This window comes from Acaromyces ingoldii, assembly GCF_003144295.1.
Source record: "Acaromyces ingoldii strain MCA 4198 unplaced genomic scaffold FA10scaffold_8, whole genome shotgun sequence".
Classification (NCBI taxonomy): domain Eukaryota; kingdom Fungi; phylum Basidiomycota; class Exobasidiomycetes; order Exobasidiales; family Cryptobasidiaceae; genus Acaromyces; species Acaromyces ingoldii.
In genome coordinates, this window is record NW_020290254.1 from 511,481 (window position 1) to 533,779 (window position 22,299).

A 22,299-nucleotide genomic window follows, 5' to 3' on the forward strand; every position below is an offset into this window, starting at 1 on the left:
GATGAAGACCAGAGTGGGTGAGGCTGTGGCATTGGCTTGCCTCTTTAAGAAGGTAATACTCTCCTGTCACCTCCATGCGTGATCCACGTCTCAGGCCTGAATCCAAGAAAAGAATCGCTTGTTCCCTCGTCTTCATCCCCGTCCCCCATAGGCTCTGCGCTGTGACCGACCCATCTTATAAGGGCTCTACATATTCCACCACGACCGCGCCTTTCCGTTTCCTTTCATTCTGGCACAGTGGCAGCCCAGCGGCGCAGCCCAGTATGACACACCCCAGAACTCCCTGACGATCAAAGAGAAGTAATGTTGTGCGCGTGAGACATGGGGAGAATACATGTGTGATTGAGGTTCATGTGTGGCGTGGCCTAGCCCCGTACCAAGTGTGGACGTCAAGACCACTACTTGAGCTTCTTCTTAGGGCCTGCGGACACAGATGGGAGATTAGTTTATCACCGCTGATGCAGAAGAAGGGGGGGAACGGCAACTCACGCAGCTGGCTGCTGTGTCCGCACTTGCGCTTCCGGCAGTTGGTAGCACGAGGAGGGAGACGAGCGTAGCACTTGCGGCAGATCTGGCGGTCGCAGTTGGTCTTGGCGGCCAAAACCTTGAGCGAAGGCTCGATGATACCACCACGGAGACTGAAGCAGATACACGTCATTGTCAGCACGTTGACCAGAAAAAATGGCATGGCTCGATTCGTCTGCCCTGGGGAAGCGAAAAGGATACCCACCGAAGGACCAGGTGGAGCGTCGACTCCTTCTGGATGTTGTAGTCTGCCAGTGTCCGGCCGTCCTCGAGCTGCTTGCCAGCGAAGATGAGCCTCTGCTGGTCCGGAGGGATGCCCTCCTTGTCTTGGATCTTGGCCTTGACGTTGTCAATGGTGTCCGAAGACTCCACCTCGAGGGTGATCGTCTTGCCTGTCCAGGGCGAAGCATACCAAAGTCAGCACGATATTCCGTCCTCACATTCCCACGCCTGCTCTGCTGGGCCATCTCTCGCTTCCAAGCCACTTCGTCCCCGCCTTTCTGACCAGCCTTTCCGGCAGCCTTCCCAAGGCCGCATCCTCTGCTCCTGGTCTCTCCTTCCAGATAAGTCCAACACGTCCTCCTCGCCCATCAACCTTTCCTTTCTCGAGTCGCTCGACGAGCCGTCCATTCCATCGATTAGGCCAGCACCTCGTCGGACCCCCTTCGTTCGCCATGGAGACACCTTCACGAATACTCACCCGTCAGAGTCTTGACGAAGATCTGCATCCTGACCGGTAACCTTGATGGGATGAGGAAGAGGCCAAATCTGTCAAGTCGACCGCCAATCCCGTCCTCCGGCTCCAGCCTAAGCCACCGCAGTCGTGTCGGCCGATTCTCAAACCGATTACGTAAAAAGCGCACTTACACGTGACTATTTCTAAATTTTGAGCTGCCTCCAGTTTTTGGGCGGTCGTCATTTCCGAAAGTGGCGTTTCAGGACTATTAAGAAGACGAACATGGCCACCTTTGCACCGGCACCCGCCGAGACAATGGACGCGATGGTGTCAGCACCATCGTCTTCCTCATCCTCGGCCCCGTTGTTCACTTGCTTGTCGTGCTCGATCGGATTTCCAAGGCCAGAGGATCAGCGCAGCCACTACCGAACGGACCTGCACCGCTACAACATGAAGAGGAGAGTTGCCAACCTCCCGCCAGTCAGAGCGGATGTCTTCAATGCCAAAGTTCTTGAGAGGAGGAAAGAAGCTGAGAAGGAGCAGGTGCAGTCTCGTGGACCTGCTAAAGAGGGGAAATGCGACGCTTGCAAGTGAGTCGATCGTGTCGTGTGAGGATGTTCTTGCGAATATGCACTAACGAAGCGTCGCCCTCAGCAAATCTTTCTCGTCTTCCAATGCATACAAGGACCACATGAACTCCCGCAGGCACAAGGAGACGCTCAGTCGTGTTGCCGGCGCCTCAACAAAGGCCAAAGCTGCACCTGAACGATCGAGTGACCCGCTTGTCGTCAGGCTTCCGGCAACGGGGCAAGAGCCCCTCGAGAGCATGTCTAAGGTGGCAGAGGCACTCCCGGAGGAAGCAGGTCCGTCATCATCATCATCGCAACCGCAGGGACAGACTCCACCGGTCAGGCCGGATCTTACTGTCTCTGAGGATGCAACCGAGGAAGAGATCCAAGCTGCCATCGACGCCAAGCTGGCGACTGCGAAGCGAATCGATCCGGCGACGGCATGCATGTTCTGCCTGAAATCTGGATTCACCGCTCTCGATGAATCGCTGGAGCACATGCGCAAGCATCACGGTTTCTGGCTTCCCGAGCAAGACTACCTGGTCGACAAGCCAGGCCTTATGACGTATCTTTCGGACAAGATCTGCGTCGGCAATATCTGTCTGTACTGCAACGGGCGTGGGAGAGGATTTCAGACGGCCGAGGCGGTTCGGAAGCACATGCTGGACAAAAGTCACTGCAAGGTCGCTTATGATTTCGAAGACGACAAGCTAGAGCTCAGCGATTTCTACGACTTTACAAGCAGCTATCCAGATGCGGGCTGGGAGGACGTCAGCGATGACGGCGAGGAGCTTGTCGATGGCGATGACGACGAAGCCATCACCGAGGAAGATGGCGACAGCGATGAAGAGACACTCCCGGCCACAGACGGAGGCATTCGATTTGGAGACAATGAGCTGGAATTGGTGTTGCCCTCAGGCGCAAGGCTTGGTCACCGCAGTCTTCGCCGGTACTACAACCAATCACTACGACCTCCAGACTCTGCGTACAGTGCCTCTTCCTCGACCTCTGGCCGGCAACTAGCTCATCGTCTCAACGGAGGACCACGACAAAAGGAGAGCACTCTTGTTGAGTCGCGTGGCGGCAACGCAGTCTATGCGCGCGACCGGGGCCAGGCAAGAGAGGCCAAGCGTCACATCAAGGAGTTCCGCGACGTCAAGCGGCGCGAACAATTCAAGACACAAGTCGCCTACCGTAACAACAGCCAAAAGCACTTCCGCGATCCGCTCTTGCAGTAGTTTCTTTCGTGACGCCCCCTAGGAATAACCTTTTTCTTGTGTCATTACCCCTCTCAGCAAAAATTCCTGGGTCATATCTCCCGATCAATGCATTCTCACGATCTAGCTATCGCTCCTTCTCTAAGTCGTGGGATCAGGGGGGCTCGCTCACTCGCTCGTGCTTTTGTCTTGGTTCCCACAGCATTCTTTTCCTTTCGCGCCCGCTGGGCACTCGTGCAAAGCTTATCCTGCTTGAAGACTAGGTGCGACGTGACATTTGTCATCGTCCCGCCCCGACCCAGCCACGGATTAGAGCCTTGCTCCTTACCGTCACGGTCCCGTCCACCCCGGAGAGAAACGTAATCAGGCGCCGCCCGGGGAGCTTTTTCTCGGCCTCGCGCGGTGATTGCTCTGTCGGCTGCTGGCGTGCGCGTTTGTGCATGGTGGCGACGAGGGGAAGGAGCTACGTTCCGCGCTGCATGCATACGCAGCATCAATGACCCGCGGGGTTAGTGATAATTTAGTCTTAATCTAAGGAGGCTTACTTGTTCGCCCCTTTTCGAGTTTGACAGGAGTGCATAAGTGGCAACACGGGACATTTTAACTCGTGCAGGGGTGACACGACCAACCGGAGAGTTCTCACGATGATACAACGAGAGGTCCTCGCGCTGCATCGTGCAGGCGCAGTAATGCGAAGCTCATGAACGTAATGCGGCTGTTGAAACACGCGCGAAGATTGTCTGCACAGTACGTGGCGGACAAAACCCCTGTCCTCTGGGTCTAAAGGCATTGTTACGGGGAGAAGCCACATGAAGGCCGGCTTTGCCCGTTTAGTCGAATAAGGTAATTTACGTTTTCGTCAGGCGGAGGACGCCTCTTATGTTCTCACACAGCGCTTTGACCGCCATGTTGTGACTGATGCGGACGGCCCTCGACTTCGACTTCCCTCCCCGCACAGAGCTGAGACGCAGCGCGATAAGCCAAAAGGCCCATGCGGCGAAAGAGCCCCTTCTCGAACAAAATAGAGTTCACACAAGGGGCTAGGACCGCTTCTACAGCGATCGGATATGACTGTTGCAACCCACCTACTGACCAGACTGTCGTGGGCGCCCAGTAGGCAGCGTGGCAAGAAGTTGAGAAGATTCTGCGCCGAGATGCCCTGTTCGCCTAATGTGGATGGTGTAACTATAAAAAAGTGGCGCCTTGCTTGCAGAGGCCGCCTCCCCATTCTGTCAACTTTTTTTGGCAAAGGCCGAGATGCTCGCTGAGCTTGAAAACAAATGCCGTGGAAATACAATGTAGGACGGGAGGCGGCAAAAGTAGGGTTCCGACTTCTGCACGGTGGTTCCTGTCGGTTCCCACATACGGCTGCTGCAGCTAGCAGGAAGCTTCTCAGACGACAGTCGCGCATCGTAAACAGCAAACAAGCATGCAAGCAAGCTGATGCAACTTTAAAATACGCGAAGAAATAGAGCCATGCAGAGATGAGGCAGCTCTCTCCACTAGTCTCTGCACGCCATTTCGATCTGAAAAAGGTAAGTGCTAGAGATCGATCGAAAAGCAGACGCGTGATCGTGCATCCTCAGTGGCTTCTTGTCATTATTCCTTGTCCGTTCAGGAAAGCGTCATCGTCAATGCGAAGGTCAAGTAATTCTTGGGTCCTGACCAGATCTTTGTCCGCCGCCCGGCCGATAGTTTGGCTTTTGTTTGCCGCTGTGCTTCGACATGGTACGTGAACACGGGGATTAGAGCTCCTCGGCAGACCTGCCTATGCTTGGACATCAACATCTAGCAAGGTCGGGTCCGGGCCAGGGACGGGGACGTAGCAAGTATTTCTTGCGGGCAAACGTAGTAACGTATGAATCTCCTTGCATGGACTTACACCTAGCTGGACACCTATATATTTTATTCGGAAATAATATTTAGAAAATTTGTCATTCTCCTTGCATGAAGTTGCATGCATCGAGGCTTCAGGGACCCTTCACCACAGTACGACACTTTCCTTTCCGGTCGGACTCCGTACGTGATTGCTGGTGTTACAGAACGTCGAGGGACGCCTGTGCAAATACCTCAATATTACATCTTACTCTGGTGGCGGTTGGCAATGAGAGGCAGGTACGTTTAACATCTACATGGGGGATCTCGACACTATTCAGCCTCGCAGGTGGTAGTTACCCCAGAGCAGGACAGCATTGTCACGTTTCCGGATGGTGTAGCTATTGGAATGATGACCAATGTCCATGCTCTTCAGTGGGGCGACTCAATCTCGGACAAGTCGACGTCCTGGGCAGGCAAGACGTCGCGAGGCAAGAGGGAGGAATCAGCGATCTCATCCGCAACGATCGGAGGGTCCATTTTAATTCAAAATAATTATCTGGATTGGTGTTCTCAAAGCGGACAAATTCAATATTGTTTGTATACGTTCTCCACCCGGCGCTCGATCAGCCTCCTCGATCGACGATGGCTTTGGTTTGACTAGTCTTGGTATACACAATTGTAATTTTTCGATATCACTTTCGCCCTTTGGTAATGAGTCCCCGAAGCATCGAGAGGGCCCCTTCCTGTCATTGTACCTACACTTTGGTCGATCTCGGCGACGTGTGTTACGTTCGCTGCGAGCGCTTGCCCTTCCCTGTGGCTGCCCGCCCCCTTGGCCTTTCGCTTCCCTCGCTCGATCGATTTGGTCAACATTACTGCCCTTTACCTTTCTTCAACACGACCTCCCTCTGCTCGTCATTCTTATTCCTTGTGCACAAAACGTACAGAGGTTCCATACAATCCAGTTTACGCCGCCACCACCCTGGAACCCACCCTTCCGGATCAGAACGTAAAGCTCTAGGGATCGACTTTTTTTTTTTTTTCTTAAATGAACCCGGGCCTCTTTGTCAACAGACAACCAATCCTCTCTTCTCTCATCTAGCCACCACCGCCACCAGCAACTATCCACCTTTCGTCCACCCTTCTATACCACGACCCCACTGTTCGTCGCAATCGGCCCCTCCCGTCGCTGTCACGACGCAGACACTCTCTTAAGAGAGCCGGGCCTTCAAGTCACCGTGACGACAAGTCAGCAGTACTACTCTACTATCGACTTCGCCGCACAGCTTATCCATTCGACAAGGCTACCATTGTCTACCCAATTCCCACCATCGATAAAGGGATCACAGACTGACCAGCAAAAGCATCAATCGACTGTTTCCGGTTTTTTGCGAGTCATCTATCAATCTTAACCTTTGCTCCATCTTCTCGCAAGACAACATGAGCGCCAACACGTCTTCGACGCAGCAGCGCCACAAGCACCTCCTCGGTCACCGCATCGCAGATGGAAGGCTAGAGCTTGTCTCGATCCTTGGTCTGGGTGCATACGGTGTCGTTTACCTGGCACGAGACCTGACGCACCCGCTACACAAGGGCCCTTTTGCTTCCACCTCGACATCAAATTTGCCGCACGATGTCGCCTCGCGGCATGGAGGCGCGGCGAGCGGCTATTATGCCGTCAAGTGTCTCAACAAGGTCGGACTCGATGACCGACAGCGACGCTTTCAACGGAGGGAGATTTTCTTGCACACCATGGTCACCAGCCATCCATCAGTTGTGTCCCTCTTTCGAGTCATCGACAACAAGGACGACCCGTGCATCTATGTCATCCTCGACTACTGCCCGGACGGGGACTTGTTCAGCATGATCACCGAGAATCAACGGTATATGGTGCCAATGCCAGACCCCAATGCCGACATTGACGCCGACTTCGACGAGACGTACCAGATTGCCAGGGCAGACATGGACGTTGTCGTCAAAGACGTCTTCAGTCAGATTCTCGATGCGGTCAGCACCTGCCACGCTCAAGGCATCTACCACCGTGATCTCAAACCAGAGAACGTCCTATGTCTCCAAGGGGGAGCCAAAGTGGTTCTGGCAGATTTTGGACTCGCGACTCACGAGAAGAGGAGCAACGACTTTGGGTGTGGTAGCACCTTCTACATGGGACCTGAGTGTCAGGGAGGGATCTCAACAAATCTGGCCGACTACGACACCGCAGCCAACGATGTTTGGTCCCTCGGAGTAATCCTTGTCAATCTCATCTGCGGTCGCAACCCATGGAAGCAGGCGACCATGTCCGACGAGACGTTCCGCGAGTATCTTCGCAACCCAGACTTTCTCCTCGACATTCTCCCGATTTCCAAGCAGACGAACTCGATATTAAAGCGTGTCTTCACCGTGCGAGAGGAATGGCGATGCAGCATCGACGAGCTGAAGAGCATGGTCATGTCCGTCAAAAGCTTCACTGCCAGCAACGCAGAGCAAGGAGACCGGCAGCGCATTGCTCGGCATGCCGCCATTCGGCAACGTGACGAAGCGCAGAAAGCTCGCCAGGCGGCACTGGCTGCTCGAAGAGAGGCAGAGGCACGCCATGGTATCGAGCTGCACTTTCAGCAGCAACTGCAGCAGCCAGTCTCCGTCAACGGCGTCTCGCACATGGATGATGACAACGATGGAGGAGAGGGCTTCGAGGAGTACGACGATGAGGAAGAAGAAGACGAGGAAGAGGAGTTTGGTAGCGCAGGAGCACACAGTCAAGAACATGATTGGACACACCGTGGCTACGCTGCACCGCCACCACCACAGGCAGTTCTACCCGCTCCCGCTCAAGTTGCATGGGATCATGCAAAAGCCGTACTGATTCAAGGTCAAGCAGAGCGTGTGCAAAGACAAGACAGTGGCTCTTCGACGCCAAATCTTCACGACAGCCAGGTCAAGGTGTTCTCGCCCTCGTCTTCTGTTACCTCGGACATGAGTAGCTTGCCCACGTCACCGTCAGAGAGTGAGAGCGACATGACACAAGACAGTGTATCCAGTCGAAGCGGTAGCGGGGAGTCGAGCGAGAGCCGGAGAAGCTCTGTGTCCTACACTGGCCTTCCTCCGACGCCTCAACTAATGCCCCGTCATGCATTTGCTCAAGTCGTCGATGCTTCACCGCAAAGCCAGCACCGTCATCATACTCAAGCTCAAGGTCACCAGCAGCAAACATCTCAAGCGCACGACATGGACGTTGAGTTTGGCCTTCAGGCTTTGACCATACGCAAGAAGGTCACGGGGCCAGGATACAGCTTCGACGATAGTCATCAGCACCCCGACGTAGTTGATGACAGTGCCAGGCTTCTCTACGATCAAAAACGTCACCCTGCCGATGTTTTCGAGCCATGTCAGTTCACTGCCGGTCACCTCAATGCAGTGGCTTCGATCAACACGGCCTCTTCCCGGTTCAGCACCTTGCCCTCACGTCGCGCTGCGCCCACCACCGAGCTTCTGCCTTCGCAAGAAGCCAGCCAGGGCAATTCGAAGCGCAGTCGAAAGTACAACTACAACAGCTCACCAGCGACTGCATCTTCTATCTTCAATACCACCGCTTGAGCGTTTCAAGCCAACTTCTCGTGCAAGGCGCAATAATGTCGCTTATATGTATCATTCAGCCACACCACCCTCGACGGTTCCACCACTCCCTCTCACCATCATCGGACAATATTTCTGTACAGGTCTCTGGGTCACCGTCGACGACTTGTTCTCTTTGTTGATCTATCCTTGTGTATTTCGCAAGTCCTTTTCGCACTTTTGTATTACAGATCTTCGTATTCGTCTTGTCTACTCTCTCCGTCTCAATCCTGCCGTACAGCAGGATGGATTTTACCCCTCAGCCGAATCACATATGATTAATCATTACTCCTACTCGTCGCTTTGCTCTGCAAGGAATCTTGAAGCGGTTCCCTAACTTTGGGGACCTCGGACCGCTTGTGAAGGATGTCTGCTTCTGCCCGAACTATTGCTCGACACTCTACGATCGCAATACATTTGTTGGGAGGGATCCTGCGTGCAAGGGGAACGAACAGGGGAGCCGATGTCGCCGTTTGCATTGTGTACTCGGCCTCTCAGCCCAGAATCAGAGAGTCTGTCTTGGCTTGCCTAAGCAACCCGGTCTTTTCCATTGATGTACAGTACGTAACGCGACGAGACGACAACGGCGATGGCGCGCTGAGCGTGTACAGAGGGGCATCCGCGATCTTTCTATGATCACCAGGGCTCCAAGACAGAATATGCAAGGGGGCGAAATGTGATTTCCTCGATGTGATGCGTAAATGCTTTACCGTCCCCCCATCATCGGACGTGCCTTTGGCATAGTCGCGCGCGTCGCATCGCAACCGTGTATAGAGGCTGGCTTGGCTACTTGCGATTGCGCTGAAGTCACGAAAAATGGGGACCCCTTTGAGATTACAAGGGAGAGTGATTTCCAAGGAGGTACCTTGCATGGGAATTGCGAGAAATCACACCTCTTTTCACCGAAGAGGGGGCAGAAGAAGAGAGGATCAAAGCGCGATGCTCCACATTCTCACGCGACGCGTAACCGTGTATAGCACCTTGCATGGGAAAATCGTGCTTCACGAATCCGGACGATACCCATGCGCACGGTGAGGCAACGATGCAGAGCAACGGGAACAATCAAGAGAGCTGTCAAACAAAGGATGGATTGGCATGCAGGGCTGATCTGACAGGCTGCGTGCAGCGGATCTCGTCAGCAAACAAGTCTGAAAGAGACGAATCCTCTACTCTTCTTGGCGTAGGTGCCATCTCTTTACGGTGGAAAAGATGGTTCAGAACAGCGCCGCTGCTTCCCATGAACGGAAAATCTTCACTCACGTAATAATCCCGAGCAAATTCGAGCCTCTTTAGGAGACTCTCGACCTGCTCCCGTCTAATCGCTTGGTCCTCTCTGAGCTGCCGCCTCTGTGCTCTCCTCAACGCTTGCTCGGCCTTCGTGGGAGGTGGCGGTGGTGTCGCGAGTTCGCCGGAAACATCAACCGCTGCGACCATGTCCTTTTTCGCATCGGCAACGTGCTCGTCATGCTCCTTGAGTGCAAGCCGATACTTGAGATATTTCATGAGCTGCTCAATACCTTGTCGTGGGAACGCATGAACCGTAAGCTTGTTGGGCATTCCAATGAACGGGCTTGCACATCCCCTTTCTCACCTTCTGGAGTATTGCTTCCCATCCAAATCTTCTCATGGGCGACCCGAGGGACTTCACATGAGACCCTGGCGACTTCACCCTCTGGCGACTTCATCTCGTTCGAAAGATGTTGGACCTCTGCAGCGGCTCCGGTCTCCCTTTCCGCCGCTTCGGAAGAAAGGCTTTGATCCTCCTTGCGTGCACACAAATTCGCATTTCCCAGGATGAGGAGAGACCAAGCCCACTTGCCCTGCGTGTCCTTCGGCATGTTCTCAGTGTACTCGGATAGCTGCCAGTACACGTTGCCGTCGGCATCCGTTCCCATTGGTCCTGTCCTTAGCTTGTGAGGTTCGACGAGGAGCTGCGTGTGAACTTGGCAATCCAGCATCTCGTACCGTTGCCGCCGTTCGAGCTCAGCACGCTCGTGCTTCCACGTTGTATACTCATTTTTCTTGGACATGCTGGGCGCACGTTGATTCAGGGCTTTCATTTCGTCGTCGTGCGCTTTCGTCAGTTCCTTGACCTCATCTCTGCCTTGCTTTTCGAGCAGCGCGGCCATCTTGATGCCTTCCGCGAGCTCGTGGCCGATCTCGGTCGAAGTCTGCACTAGCAGATCCACGAGGGCCGAGAGAATGGCAACCCTTGTCTCGAAGCTAGGTGGCTCGAGCGGGCGTTCCTCCTCCTCGTCTTTCTTTTCCGTCCGGCTCGCTTCTGGCACTTCGTCGCGTTCACTGCCACTGTCCCTCTTAGTGGCCCTTGTCCTCATCTCAATATCACCGTCTTCCTCGTCGCTTTCATTCGAGCTTGCTGCCTTCGCAATGTGCCTCGAAGATCGACGTGGTGCCTCTTTCTCTGTCTTGCGACCGTTGCTTCTGCTCTCTCTTGACGGCCTTGTAGGTCTTGCGTTGTCCTGATCGATCGTTTCCTCATCGCTAGGATCGCTCAATTCGCTCAATTCGCTCATGACCTCTTCATCGCTTCCATTTGCACTTGACGATGGCGACGACGAGGGCTCCTGCCGGTAGCGTCTGCCTCTACCGGCTTTGGCTCTGGTTCGAGCTCTTTGCCTGCCCTTTATCCCTGTCCAGCTTGCCTCGCTCGAACTTCCATCTCCATCCTCTCCTTCATCTGACGATTCGCTTCCTTGTGCTTGCTGGTGCTCCCTTCTGCTCATCTCCCTAACCTTCTCGAGCGCGCTCATCTCTGCCAATCTCCTGCTCCTCGTGGCACGACCGCTCAGTAGTGTGTCTGTCGTCGCTCCTACGGGGGTGGAGGTACGGTCGTTAGCCCTTTGATGCGCCGCAATCTCGACATCAACCAGCTCGGGAATGCGGACGAGCTTCGTTTCCAACAATGCCCTCGCCGCTGCCCAATGCTCGCCCCGATCTATGCGTCCTAGGTGCTGGCTGCAGGCTTCTACCAGCGGTCGATAGCTTCGTTTGAGCGTTGCCGAATTTGCCGACGTGGCCTTGAGATTTTTGATGCCTGCGAGACTTTGGACGAGCCGCTCAAAGATCGTTTGGAGCATGCTCTCGGTCCAATGGTCCAAGTTATCCAGGTTGCCCAGCACTCTCGCCGGAATCTTGAGCAGATCGAAGCGGACCAGCGTTTCGTACAGCCAGAGCCTCTCGAGAATATTTGCGGCAGGTAGGCGGGTCTCGATCTTTTCAAGTTCTGGTGCCTCGGCCACTGCGGGAGGCTTCAGGTGCTGGAGGAGCATGCGCTGCTTCATCGAAGGCTCTGGGCGCCTCCGAGGCGAGACATTGTCCTTCTTCATCGTCCTGATTAAATCCTGTGACGGGCTTCGCCCACCAGACGATGGCGTCACTTTCTCCTTCTTCGACCCAACATTCGATGTCGAGGCTTTGGGCTTCGCCGGCCGTACAAAACTGGAAGGGAAGATGCATTCTTGAGCTCGATGAAGATGAGACGTCATCTGGAAGGATGCTCACCCTAATGGCTCCAATCCCTTCTTCTTGCGACAAATAGAACATGCGCACATATCCCGACATCGAGGACACTATCTGTGTTTCAGCTAGATTTTCGGACAATTGAAGAGATGGTGGCTTCAAGGTCTCACCTTCCAGAGGTAACGAGCCTCGTCTGGGCCACAATGCTGCATCTTGTCGACGCCTGGCAGGTTGCGCCCTGCCGACAAGATCTGGTCCATATCTTGGCTGTAGACGCGCGAGAGCGTATTGGAGCAGTACTTGTATGGACATCTTGTCCCATTTGGCTTGAGCACTTCCATATCGACACAGGACAGACAGTGAGCTTCGCTATGCAACGGAATGCGCTGGGAACGTGACTCACATGTACAACGGATGAGACGCTGACATGGTGCTCGATGCTGGTGGCACAAGTTTCCTTCGCCCACCTGTGCCTTTTGAGGATTCGGATCTATCCCATTTTCGTCGCGGGACTGATTTCCCACGTCACTGGGAGAAGAGCCCGCATCTATACTGTTCACTGTTCGGCTCTTGAGCTTGGTACTGCTTGTTGCCTTCCCAATAGGAGACGTCCTTGGCTTCTTGCTGCTGCCGGTGCCATTCGACGAAGGTGGTCGCTTCTTGGGAGAGGCCTTTCCTGTTACCGACAGGGGACCGGGCTTTAAGGAAGAGATAGAAGGCAGCTGTGAAGAGGCCTTGCTGGCATCGACGTCTCCGTCAGACCCATCCAGATCTATTGTGACAGGAGGAGCGCTCAGCTCCGCGCCCTTTTCCTTGCCAAAGGCCACTATAAAGTCAATGGCGAAAACATCAGCAGCAACTCCCGTCAGCAATGCGAAAGAGACACTCACGGATGCTCTGCTTCATTGTCCCGGCCCTGCTCGTCCTGGGCGCCGACGATTGGGCTTGGATTGGAACGAGTCGTTGTCAGCCACGCCCAAAGTCCAACCAACACCTTTGAACGCACGCGCCGCGTTCCAAATCCGTCACTGCTCTTCTGTCATTTACAAGGCATGAGGAATAACCGGCTAAAGCACCGCGGTGCCTAGGCCGGCCCGTGGGGTTTGTGCGAGGCGGATGGGGAAGCACAAGCAACCCAGTGGCTTCTTCTTCTTCGTCCAGCAGGGCACCGAAGTACGACAATGACATCGACAGAGATGGAGCAGGAGGCCGGCGACCAGCTCCTCAGCAAGGTCATGTACGATCCCGGCAACGTGTCAGGCACACGCTTGGCCAAATTCCAGCAAAAGATCGCCGAAAAGTACAGGCGCCCAGACGTGGGCAAGGACTACGAGAGCTTCTGGGCGTGGTCGTGCGAGGATCCGGCATCATTTTGGCGCGAATGCTGGGACGAGGTCGACATCATCGCTTCGGTCCGCGCCAAGGACGACGACGTTCTTCCAGAGGGAGACAGGATATACCCGCCGCCAAAGTGGTTTGTGGGAGCGAGGCTCAACGTCGCCGAGAACCTGCTGCGGCATTCGCTGCCGGGCTCGGAGCTCGTGAACAAGCCTGCGCTGATCCAGGCCACCGAGCCTTCTGCTGAGGAGCCGGAAAACTTTCTAGTGCAGACCACCACGCAGTCTGAGCTTCGACGGCAGGTCGCTCAGGCTGTTCGGGCGCTACGGCAGAGAGGCGTCGTTGCTGGTGATCGAGTTGCCAGCTATGCCTCGAACTGCAGGTGGGTGAATGCGCCCTTTTTCTCGCAAATAAGCATCTTGTACATCTCTGCTGATCGGGCAACTGCATTCACAGCGCCAATGTCGTTGCCTTTCTCGCCACAGCGGCCATCGGCGCAATCTGGATTTCTGCCGCGGCCGACTTTGCTCCCCAGGGCGTGCTCGAGAGGCTGACGACGGTGCGTCCAAAGGTCCTCTTTGCCGTCAACGCCGTGCGTTACAACGGAAAGGTGCATGACCACACCGAAAAGGTCCGAGCAGTCGTCGATGGTCTCGACGCCTCGGCCGGCGCGGAGGAGCAGAAGCTCGAGGGCGTCATCCTGATCCCTTATATGGCCTCCTCTCCCACGACGCTCGACAAGACCAAAGGGTGGACAAGCTGGGAGAGCTTCCTGAAAGAAGAGGGAAGGGCGAGAGAGGGCGAGGACGAATCATCGATCGACTTTGCGCAGCTCGACTTCAACCACCCGCTCTGGATCCTCTTCTCGTCTGGCACGACGGGCAAGCCAAAGGCCATCACGCATCGTGCAGGCGGTATGCTCTTGCAACTAGCCAAAGAGCATCTCATTCACGGCGGCATGACACCTCAAGACGTCTTTTTCCAGTACACAACCCCTGGCTGGATGATGTGGAACTTCCTCGTGGCCGGTCTCGTCTCTGGTGCGCCCCTCGTCCTCTTTGACGGCTCTCCCCTGCGCCCATCTGCTTCATCGCTCTGGAGCCTGGCAGACAAGCTCGGCATCACCGTCTTTGGCACCAGTGCTGCCTACCTGGCTGCCCTTGAGAAGAGCGGCTGTGAGCCACGACGCGAATTTCCCAGCCTCAAGGTCCGCCAAGTCCTCTCGACAGGCTCTCCGCTGCGGGCCGATCTGTACCCATTCATTATGAAGGCCGTCGGACCAGACACGCTCATAGGATGTGAGTAGTCCGCCTTTCTCCGCTTCTCTTCCTTCTCTGGTCTCGCTGATAACATAGAGCAATACCAAAGCGATCACCGGCGGCACAGACATCTGCTCCCTCTTCGCGGGCCACAACGTCGCGCTGCCCGTGCGCGCCGGTGAGATCCAGGCTCGGAACCTCGGCATGGCCGTGCAAATCTATTCGGACGCGGGCAAGCCACTCGGAGCGGGGAGCCCGGGCGACCTGGTGTGCACAAAGCCTTTTCCAGCGCAGCCGCTTGGCTTCTGGGGTCAGGCCTCCGAGGACCGGCATCGGGAGACGTACTACAGCACCTTTGACAATGTCTGGTACCACGGCGACTACGTTGTCCTGACAGAGCACCACGGACTTGTCATGCTCGGCCGTTCGGACGGGGTGCTCAACCCGGGTGGAATCCGATTCGGATCGAGCGAAATCTACGAGGTCGTCGCAAAGCTGCAGCAGCAGCAGCAGCAGCAGCAGCAGCAAGGGGAGGCCAAGACGACGGCTGCTGCCAGAATTCAGAATAGCCTTGTATGCGGCCTCAAAATGCCCAAGGGCGACGATGAAGTCGTTGTGCTCTTCCTCGTCGTGGAGCAGATCGACGATGCACAATGGCAGGCGCTCGTCGACGAGATCAAGTCTGCCATTCGTCGGGAGAGGAGCCCAAGGCATGTTCCCAGGTTCGTGAGGAGAGTCAAGGGCGTGCCCTTGACGATGAATGGCAAACTGGCAGAGGTGCCTGCCAAGAAGCGTGAGTAAAGGCCATCGAAATCCATCCAACGCGCTCGGTCGACGGCCGACAGGTCACTGACCCTTGCCATTCCCACCCGCAGTGCTCAACGGGGCGTCGATAGAGGGCATCAACAAGGCCACGCTTTCCAATTCAGACGTGCTGACAGAGTACGTCGAGGAGGGGCGAGTTCTCCGGTCGCAACTCTCTTGATGTCCATGTCCCATTCCTCTCTCTACTCGAGTAGCAGACCAAAAAAAGAACAAGGTTTTGCCCGGCTCCATTCCTGGAATGTTCTTTTGAAGAAAGTCGAAGCCTGAGCCTGTTGATGGGCGTCACACAGTGTGCTCGAGAAGATGAGAGTCATGGATGAAAGCTTGCGATTAGAGTGCAAATGATGTGGGGAATAGATTGAGGATGATCTGGGGAGAGAGTGGGGAAGGGGGGAAGGGGGGAAGGGGAATGGAGATATCACAGTGACCATTGCACCGGCCAGCACATTACTGATGGGACCTAGTTGCTATAGCACCTCGCCTGAGAGGGGGTGTGGGGGAGGGGGAGGGGGTGTGGAAGGGGTGGGGGGAAATAGGTATTGTCCTGTCTAAGCAAGAAAGCGAAGGAAGATTGCAGAGGGAGCAAGTGCCAACGCGCGCTTAGTTGACCGGGACGTTGGTGCAGCCGGTCTGGACGAGACCGTTGTACTCCGAGCCAGTGCAGCAGACGGGGCTGCTCTTGCAGTGGTTGTCAACGTTGACGGCAGCGCCGATGATGTTGATGGGGACGTCCTGGCACTGGATGCCGATCATGCCAGCGAGGTCGTTCAGGCCGAGGAGAGCAGCGGTCTTCTTGGCCTCAGCACCGTCGTGCTAGAAGAGGAGAAGGCCTGTCAGCAAAAAGAGAAAGAGCCAAAGGGGGAGAATGAAGCGAATCTCACGGTGGTGGAGCAGCACTGGACCTTGCCGGTCGAGCACGAGCCCGTGCTGCTCGACGAGGGAGCGTTGGGGGCAGCGGCGACAACGGCGGCGGCGGCGAAGAAAGCAACAACGGTGGAGAACTGCATCTTGAAGTTGAAGCGAGGATTAGGCGAGGGCCAAAGAGTGTGGTTTGTGGGAGTGGAAAGTGGGAGAGGGAGAGAGAGAGAGAGGAGTGAGTTGATGGGGAGAAAGGATTGGAGGGCGAAAGGGGCCACTTCTTATAGCTTTGCGGCCCGACTTCGAGACCTGTTTTGGCCAGTGTTCTGTTAGGCTGGCCGTGTGCTTCAGGGCGGGTCGTGTTGTGTTGACGTACGGCGCGCCCAGCCTAGAACATCGCTCAAGCAAGAATGAGCTATCTCGCTTGTTTAGCCAGCTATTCTCGCTGCTTGCAGCTGTGCCCATTGGACCGTCTTCCTATTTTGCGGTCATCTGGGCTGCAAGCCTGCCTAAGCAATGTACGATCTGCGATGCACTGTGCGATGGGCGTGCACGTCGTCCGAGTACGCAGATAGATAGAATTGGCGACAACATCGGCCCGCGTCAGGCATTACAGGCAAAGCATATCCGCATGTGGTAGATTGCCTCGAAACAAATCGCTTGCCTTGCCCTCTCTATCTAGTCAGCGGCATTGGAACCGAGAGATGATAGAAAAAGAATTGACCGCAAGGCATGCTCTGACGTCTCTGGAGCGTGGGCAAAGTTGACGTGTTTCGATGGATGAGGTCGTCTATCTCAGATTTCCCCGGAAGTGTGCTTTTTGCGCGTCTGCTTCGATACGTATACGGAATGAATAAAAATAAATTAGGTTGTTGAGGCAGGCAGGCAAGGAGGCGCGCAACGTGCAGCTCTCTTGCGGGGCCTCGTGCGCATTGGTGCTGCTTTTCTCTAAGGCTATGACTTCTGTACACTAAAGTAAGCCTATTGGTCGACTAGAAGCCCATACACTCTCGAATAGAAAGTTGAGCACTCTATCTTGCTGTCGGCAAAGGTACGGTACGGGGAGGGTTTATGCATGGGATCGCCCTGCGTGCCTTTCTACCGGCTGGTACCGCCAAACCGTGGACCAATGAATCTGGACATCTCTACATCATCTGGACATCGTTTGCGCGCACAAAAGCTTCTTTGAAGCCCGCGCTCGATGCGATGTGCTTCGGAAGTACCTTTACGTTGCCCTGCGTTGTCTGATCCTCTACTTTTCGAACCCACGGTGCAATAGGAACCCGGTGCCCAGGTAACGGAACGCTGTCCGTTGTCTTGTTGAGCTGAAGAAGCACAGAAAGAAGGAATAGGCGGGAATGTGTCACTAAGATCGTCACGTCCACTCTGCTACTACGTACTACTACTACTAGCTGAAGATTGGTCCGCTGCGCCCCTTCACAACTCGCCTAGAGGTAGGAGCAAGTAGTGGGCATCGCATCGCATCGCAGCCCGCACGGCCTGCCTCCTTGCAAGCAAGCAGATGCACGCTCAACTCAGACACATCAAGGGTCGCACTCCACATCAATAATGTTAAACAGATAGAGAACCAACAAGAAAGCCCGTACAGCGCTCGTTCTTTCCCCCCCTCGCTCGTTTCCCTCTTCACCCGCTTTCGGTCAAGGTCGACGAACCTTCTTCCGTCTTGTCCTGAGAGGTACTCCATCTCCCACGCTTCAACCTACTGTACGCAGAGGGGATAGATCGACGGAAGAACTTTTCCCGAAATGCCGTCTCGATCAGTCTTTGTCCAGCGTACGCTTGGCCCGCTGAGACGAGACGAGACTGAGTCAGACAAAAGAGAAAAAAAGGCACGAGCGAATGGAGTGGCCCTCAATCAGTTGGTGGATCCATGTGCGTCTCAAGGAAAAGGGGTGAATCAAGGGCCCTATCATCCACTTCCGGTCATGGGCCTCAGCCATCGTGAGACACGAGGATCGTTGCGCGACTGCCAAGGTGGCTCCTCATGGGTTGTCATCATCGTCGTCATCTTCGATAAGCGTTGCATTCACGCACGATGAGGCAACACGAGGATGGAACACCTGGCAGAGATAGCGTTCACACGTCTGAAACCGGTCCTTCCTGCTTCGTCCGCCGTCGCTCGCGTCCGTGCCCGCAGCATGAGCCTCGTCCTCGAGCAGCGAACGTGTGCCGAGACTCGAGACTCGGACTCCCTTGCGGCCCTTGCTCTCTGTGCGAGCAAACGTTGCCTTGATCATCTCTGCGCATCGCATCGCATTTCACTTCTATCGACAAATCCTTCTATCTGATACAGATGATACAGAGAGTCCACGTTCATGACTTTGACCGTGCTTCCGCGAGGCTGAGCTCAATGGCGAATCTCAGGTCGTCGTCCATCGCCTCTGAGGGTCGTGCGGGCGGTGGAGATGGATTACCTTGCTGCCCACCAACAGGGGACTTGGGTGGAGGAAGGGGCGAAAAGGACGGCCTGCTCGCCGAGAGGCCGGCCGACGACGAGGAAAAGGAAGAGGCGGCCGGTCGGAGCGCGGGCGAACCCTGAGCCCAGGCGCCCTGCGGGCGCGGGTGTGAGCCGGGTAGACTGCCCGCGCCCATCCCAGCGCCGGGTGAGGCAGCCAGTGAGGCCGGTCCCGAGGGCGAGGAAAAGGCGGGAAAGTCAGTCGGGCTACTCCAGTTAACATTGTTCGCCCCGGTGTGACTGCCTCTGCGCAATGATGATGATGATGATGATCCTCCCAAAGGTCCGTTTTCCATCGACGACAATGAAGCGGCCGCGCCAGAGGAAAGCCGCGCTGCTCTGGGCACGTTGACCGTCCTGACCTTGTTGTTTGGCCGCCACCGCTCCTCGCCCTGCTGTGACGCACGGGCGAGGCTGCCGGCATTGTTGAGAATGTCCCAGGCGCGCGAGGGTGTGGAAATGCCGCCGAGCGGAGGTGAAGACATGGGCGAGGGCGAGGGCGACGGTGAGGTGGTGCTATTGTGACCAGCGGCGGCAGCATCGCCTTCCTCGTCTGACGTCTGCCGCGTCCGAGGCCGGCTCTCTGCCAGCGCAATCTGCTCGAGCGCATCCTCGAGCTCCCAGTCGATGGGCCCCTCCTCTTCCTCCTGCGCGTCGGACCTCTGCTTGCCCTTGCCGACGTTCTCGGCGAGCCGGCGCGGAAAGGCGCTCGTGCCCGCGGCGGCGCCCTGCCTTCGCCTGGCCTCCTCCTCGTCCCTGCTGAGCATCATGGCGTACTCAAACGCCTCCTGCTCGCTGAGCCCACCAATCTCCGGTGGGCCGACGGCATACCTGTACCGCTCATAGCTTGCCTGTCTGCTCTCCTGCTCAGCCTGCAGCTGAGCCTTTGTCTCGTATACGTCGTGCTCCATCTCCCGCTGGCTCTGCCAGTGCCTGCCCGATGCCGTGCGTGCGCCGAGCTTGGGTGTGCCCGAGGAAGACCGCGGTCCGCGCTTGTTGCCGCCGCTGCTCTTGACCTTTTCGGCGCGCCACGCCAGGACCTGGGCGCCAATGGCGGCCACGACCGTCTCTGTGCCCGCGACGAGGCTCGTGACGACGAAGCGCGAGGCCTCGTCGTCGGATAGCTCGCCGGCGGCGAGCATGCGCGCCGGGTGGCGCGTGGCGGTGCGGTCGTTGAAGGTGCGGACGAGGCTGCCCGTGAGCGGGCAAAAGGCCTTGATGGTGCCGTCGGAGCAGCCGACGATGACGACGTGTTCGGTCAGGTCGAGGGCCGTGATGCTGGTGTGGTGGGCATCGAGGGACAGCGAGGCCGGCACGAATGTCTCGTCGTCGCCCAGCCGGTTGCGCCAGTCCCAAAACACCACGCGGCCGTTCTTTGTGCCGGCGCAGACGTACTTGCGCTCGGCAAACAGAGCCGCCTCGGGCGACGGGCTCGAGTCAGGCGACGGACCCAGGACGAGGTGGTGGTGGTTGGCGCCGCTGCTCGCCTGTCCAAGCGAGGGGCTCGTGGGTGTGGCAAAGCTGCGCGGCGTTCGACGGGGTGCGAGATCAAAGTCGGGACGGAGGCTCGTCACTTCGCTCTCGGCTGGGTTCTCAAAGATGGCTCGCTGGACGTCGTGGGCGCCTCCGCTGACGACAGCTTGGTTGAAGCTAATGTCGATGCGCTCAAACGCATGAGCCCCCTTACCGAGCACGAGCAGCCTCACCAGGGCCGACTCAGCAGACGGGTCGACGTCGAGAATGAGCTGGGAGATGGCCTTGGTGGCGCCACTGGGTGCAGCAGACCGTGTGCGACCCAGCATGACCTTGACGACGCTGCTCTGTATGCGCTGCAGCGTCGCACGAGCCTGGACGACCGAGGGCACCTCGTCGTCCTGGGAGGAGGCGACGAGGACGTGGTCCCAGGCCGTCGCAGGCAGACGGAGCAGGGCGTCGACGTCGATTGCGGTCCACACGACGACATCGCCCTCGGACGTGCCTGCTGCGATGGACCCTGAGCCGACGTCGTAGTCGACGCAGACGACGGGCGTCGGTCTGTGCGGACCTTCCCTCTTGGGCAGGGCCAGGGCTGTCCAAACGGGCAGGGAGCGCCGGGGGCTCCACAGACGCACCGTGCCGTCGAGGCCGGCGGTGACAAAGGTCTCTGCAACCTCGCCAAGGGCGGCCTGGCGCTGCTTGAGCCTCTCGGGCTTGCGCTCGATGCTGTGCGCGCCGCCGCGGCCCGTGCCAAACGGCAAGGCGATATCGAGCACCGGTCCGGCGTGGCACCCGCGGTCGGAGAAGCGCGTGGCCTTGATGGCGCCCCGTGGGTTGGTGCCCTGCTTCTGCAGGACGGTCATGCCGACCTGGCCGCTGTGGAAGCCCCACACGATGCGGCTCGCGTCCGACTCGAGGGCGACGGACGAGATGTCGAGGCTGGGGTCGACGGCCATGGGTCCAAAGCCGGCGCCGTTGACCTGTCCCGCGGCATCGACGAAGCCCTTGGCGACTTTACCCGTGAATGGGTCGCAGCGCGAGGCGACACCGTACGTCAGCGAGGCCGAGAGCATAAAGTGGTGCGGCAGGCTGACGGCGACGGCATCGATCGTCGAGACGCGGGCGTCGGAGATGACGGTGGGCGACTTGGCCTTGCGCCACTGCCGGAGCAGCTCGGTGCGCTTCGTGTACTCTTGCTTCCACGAGCTGGCGTCGAGGCGCCTCAGGACAGGCGTCGTCGTCGTCGTGGTGTCGTCGCCACCACCCAGCCCGCTCGCCCTGCGCTCGATGTGGAAGTGGACGGAAAAGGCCTGGCGCCACGTCGCATCGTCGCGCGCCACGGCCGCAAACGTCTGGCACACGGCCGCGCACCGAGCGAGCGAGACGGGGTCGAGGTGCGCAAAGATGCGCGCCAGCGTCTCGAGCGGCAGTCCCATCAGTGGCCCGCTAAAAGATCGTCCTCTCGTCAGCATGCGTGAGGGTCGCAGCACGTCACCACGCCATCTCACCTCTGAATGCCACTCTCCTCGTCGCGCTCCTCATCGTCTCCATCGTCCTCGTCTCCCTCCTGATCTCCTGCCCTCCTCTCCTTCCTCTTTAGCTCCTTGGCAACAGCCCTCTTCTGTGCCCTCTTTGGCTTCCTCTTCCATCCCCGCTCCTCCTCTTCTCCCCCCATCTCGCCGTCGTCATCGCCGTCGGCCTCGTCTCCATCAAGGCGAAAGGCCGACACGTCGCCATTGGCGCCCGAAAGCCCGGCGCCGCGCTCGGCGTGCCGGTCATCATCGTCGTCGTCGTCGTTGTAAGAGTAGCCATGCTGGGCGTGCTGCTGCTGCTGCTCCTCGTTGTTGTAGTTGAAGTGTGTGGTGTCAGTCTCGCGTTGCTCTGGGTCGTTGTTGTGGGCGCTCGTGTACATGAAACTGGGCTCGCGGGCAGGAGCAGCAGCGGCAGCAGTAGAGTCTGAATGTAAAGAGGAGTGTTGCGTCTCGTATAGACAGCGAGCGAGGGGTGGGGATTGATCGAGGTGGTAGCGTCGGAGGAGCTAGCTGCGCCGGGTCGAGTCAAACAAGAGCGCACGACGCGGTGCCCTCCGTGGAGGGACCGGATTGAGCGCGAGCACACGTGTTTAGCAAGCACACCTGCCTGCTCCGGCGAGGAGATAGGGACGATGATG

General features: G+C 57.1%; 8 protein-coding genes across 8 annotated transcripts; 4 read left to right on the top strand and 4 right to left on the bottom strand.

Moving 5' to 3' along the window:
- Window positions 1–1,466: 1,466 nt before the first annotated feature.
- On the top strand, window positions 1,467–3,124 carry FA10DRAFT_269745 (hypothetical protein). The gene has a single exon (XM_025522864.1). It carries the CDS (start codon window positions 1,893–1,895, stop codon window positions 3,006–3,008), a length of 1,116 nt encoding a protein of 371 aa, XP_025374336.1. The 5' UTR covers window positions 1,467–1,892; the 3' UTR covers window positions 3,009–3,124.
- A 2,308-nt stretch (window positions 3,125–5,432) lies between these two features.
- On the top strand, window positions 5,433–6,133 carry FA10DRAFT_195883 (hypothetical protein). The gene has a single exon (XM_025518405.1). It carries the CDS (start codon window positions 5,517–5,519, stop codon window positions 6,018–6,020), a length of 504 nt encoding a protein of 167 aa, XP_025374337.1. The 5' UTR covers window positions 5,433–5,516; the 3' UTR covers window positions 6,021–6,133.
- On the top strand, window positions 5,843–8,686 carry FA10DRAFT_269747 (kinase-like protein). The gene has a single exon (XM_025522865.1). The coding sequence runs from the start codon at window positions 6,246–6,248 to the stop codon at window positions 8,397–8,399; it is 2,154 nt and encodes a 717-aa protein (XP_025374338.1). The 5' UTR covers window positions 5,843–6,245; the 3' UTR covers window positions 8,400–8,686.
- An 805-nt stretch (window positions 8,687–9,491) lies between these two features.
- Window positions 9,492–12,238, bottom strand: FA10DRAFT_262895 (hypothetical protein; the record flags this gene model as incomplete). Its single annotated transcript, XM_025520157.1, has 4 exons — window positions 9,492–9,934; window positions 10,009–11,876; window positions 11,940–12,007; window positions 12,068–12,238. 4 exons carry the CDS (start codon window positions 12,236–12,238, stop codon window positions 9,492–9,494), a joined length of 2,550 nt encoding a protein of 849 aa, XP_025374339.1.
- Window positions 12,239–13,001: 763 nt separating this feature from the next.
- Window positions 13,002–15,548, top strand: FA10DRAFT_269749 (acetoacetate-CoA ligase). The gene is made up of 4 exons (XM_025522866.1): window positions 13,002–13,617; window positions 13,692–14,533; window positions 14,604–15,287; window positions 15,370–15,548. The coding sequence occupies exons 1-4, from the start codon at window positions 13,094–13,096 to the stop codon at window positions 15,477–15,479; spliced, it is 2,160 nt and encodes a 719-aa protein (XP_025374340.1). The 5' UTR covers window positions 13,002–13,093; the 3' UTR covers window positions 15,480–15,548.
- A 139-nt stretch (window positions 15,549–15,687) lies between these two features.
- FA10DRAFT_195980 (hypothetical protein) lies at window positions 15,688–16,680 on the bottom strand. Its single transcript, XM_025518406.1, has 3 exons — window positions 16,192–16,680; window positions 15,852–16,132; window positions 15,688–15,715 (listed from the first exon to the last, which is right to left on the bottom strand). The coding sequence occupies exons 1-2, from the start codon at window positions 16,324–16,326 to the stop codon at window positions 15,920–15,922; spliced, it is 348 nt and encodes a 115-aa protein (XP_025374341.1). The 5' UTR covers window positions 16,327–16,680; the 3' UTR covers window positions 15,688–15,715; window positions 15,852–15,919.
- A 787-nt stretch (window positions 16,681–17,467) lies between these two features.
- FA10DRAFT_196076 (hypothetical protein) lies at window positions 17,468–18,065 on the bottom strand. The gene is made up of 2 exons (XM_025518407.1): window positions 17,578–18,065; window positions 17,468–17,502 (listed from the first exon to the last, which is right to left on the bottom strand). The coding sequence occupies exon 1, from the start codon at window positions 17,880–17,882 to the stop codon at window positions 17,586–17,588; it is 297 nt and encodes a 98-aa protein (XP_025374342.1). The 5' UTR covers window positions 17,883–18,065; the 3' UTR covers window positions 17,468–17,502; window positions 17,578–17,585.
- Window positions 18,066–18,511: 446 nt separating this feature from the next.
- On the bottom strand, window positions 18,512–22,041 carry FA10DRAFT_289217 (hypothetical protein; the record flags this gene model as incomplete). The annotated part of the gene is made up of 2 exons (XM_025524266.1): window positions 18,512–21,575; window positions 21,638–22,041. The coding sequence occupies 2 exons, from the start codon at window positions 22,039–22,041 to the stop codon at window positions 18,512–18,514; spliced, it is 3,468 nt and encodes a 1,155-aa protein (XP_025374343.1).
- Window positions 22,042–22,299: the final 258 nt, after the last annotated feature.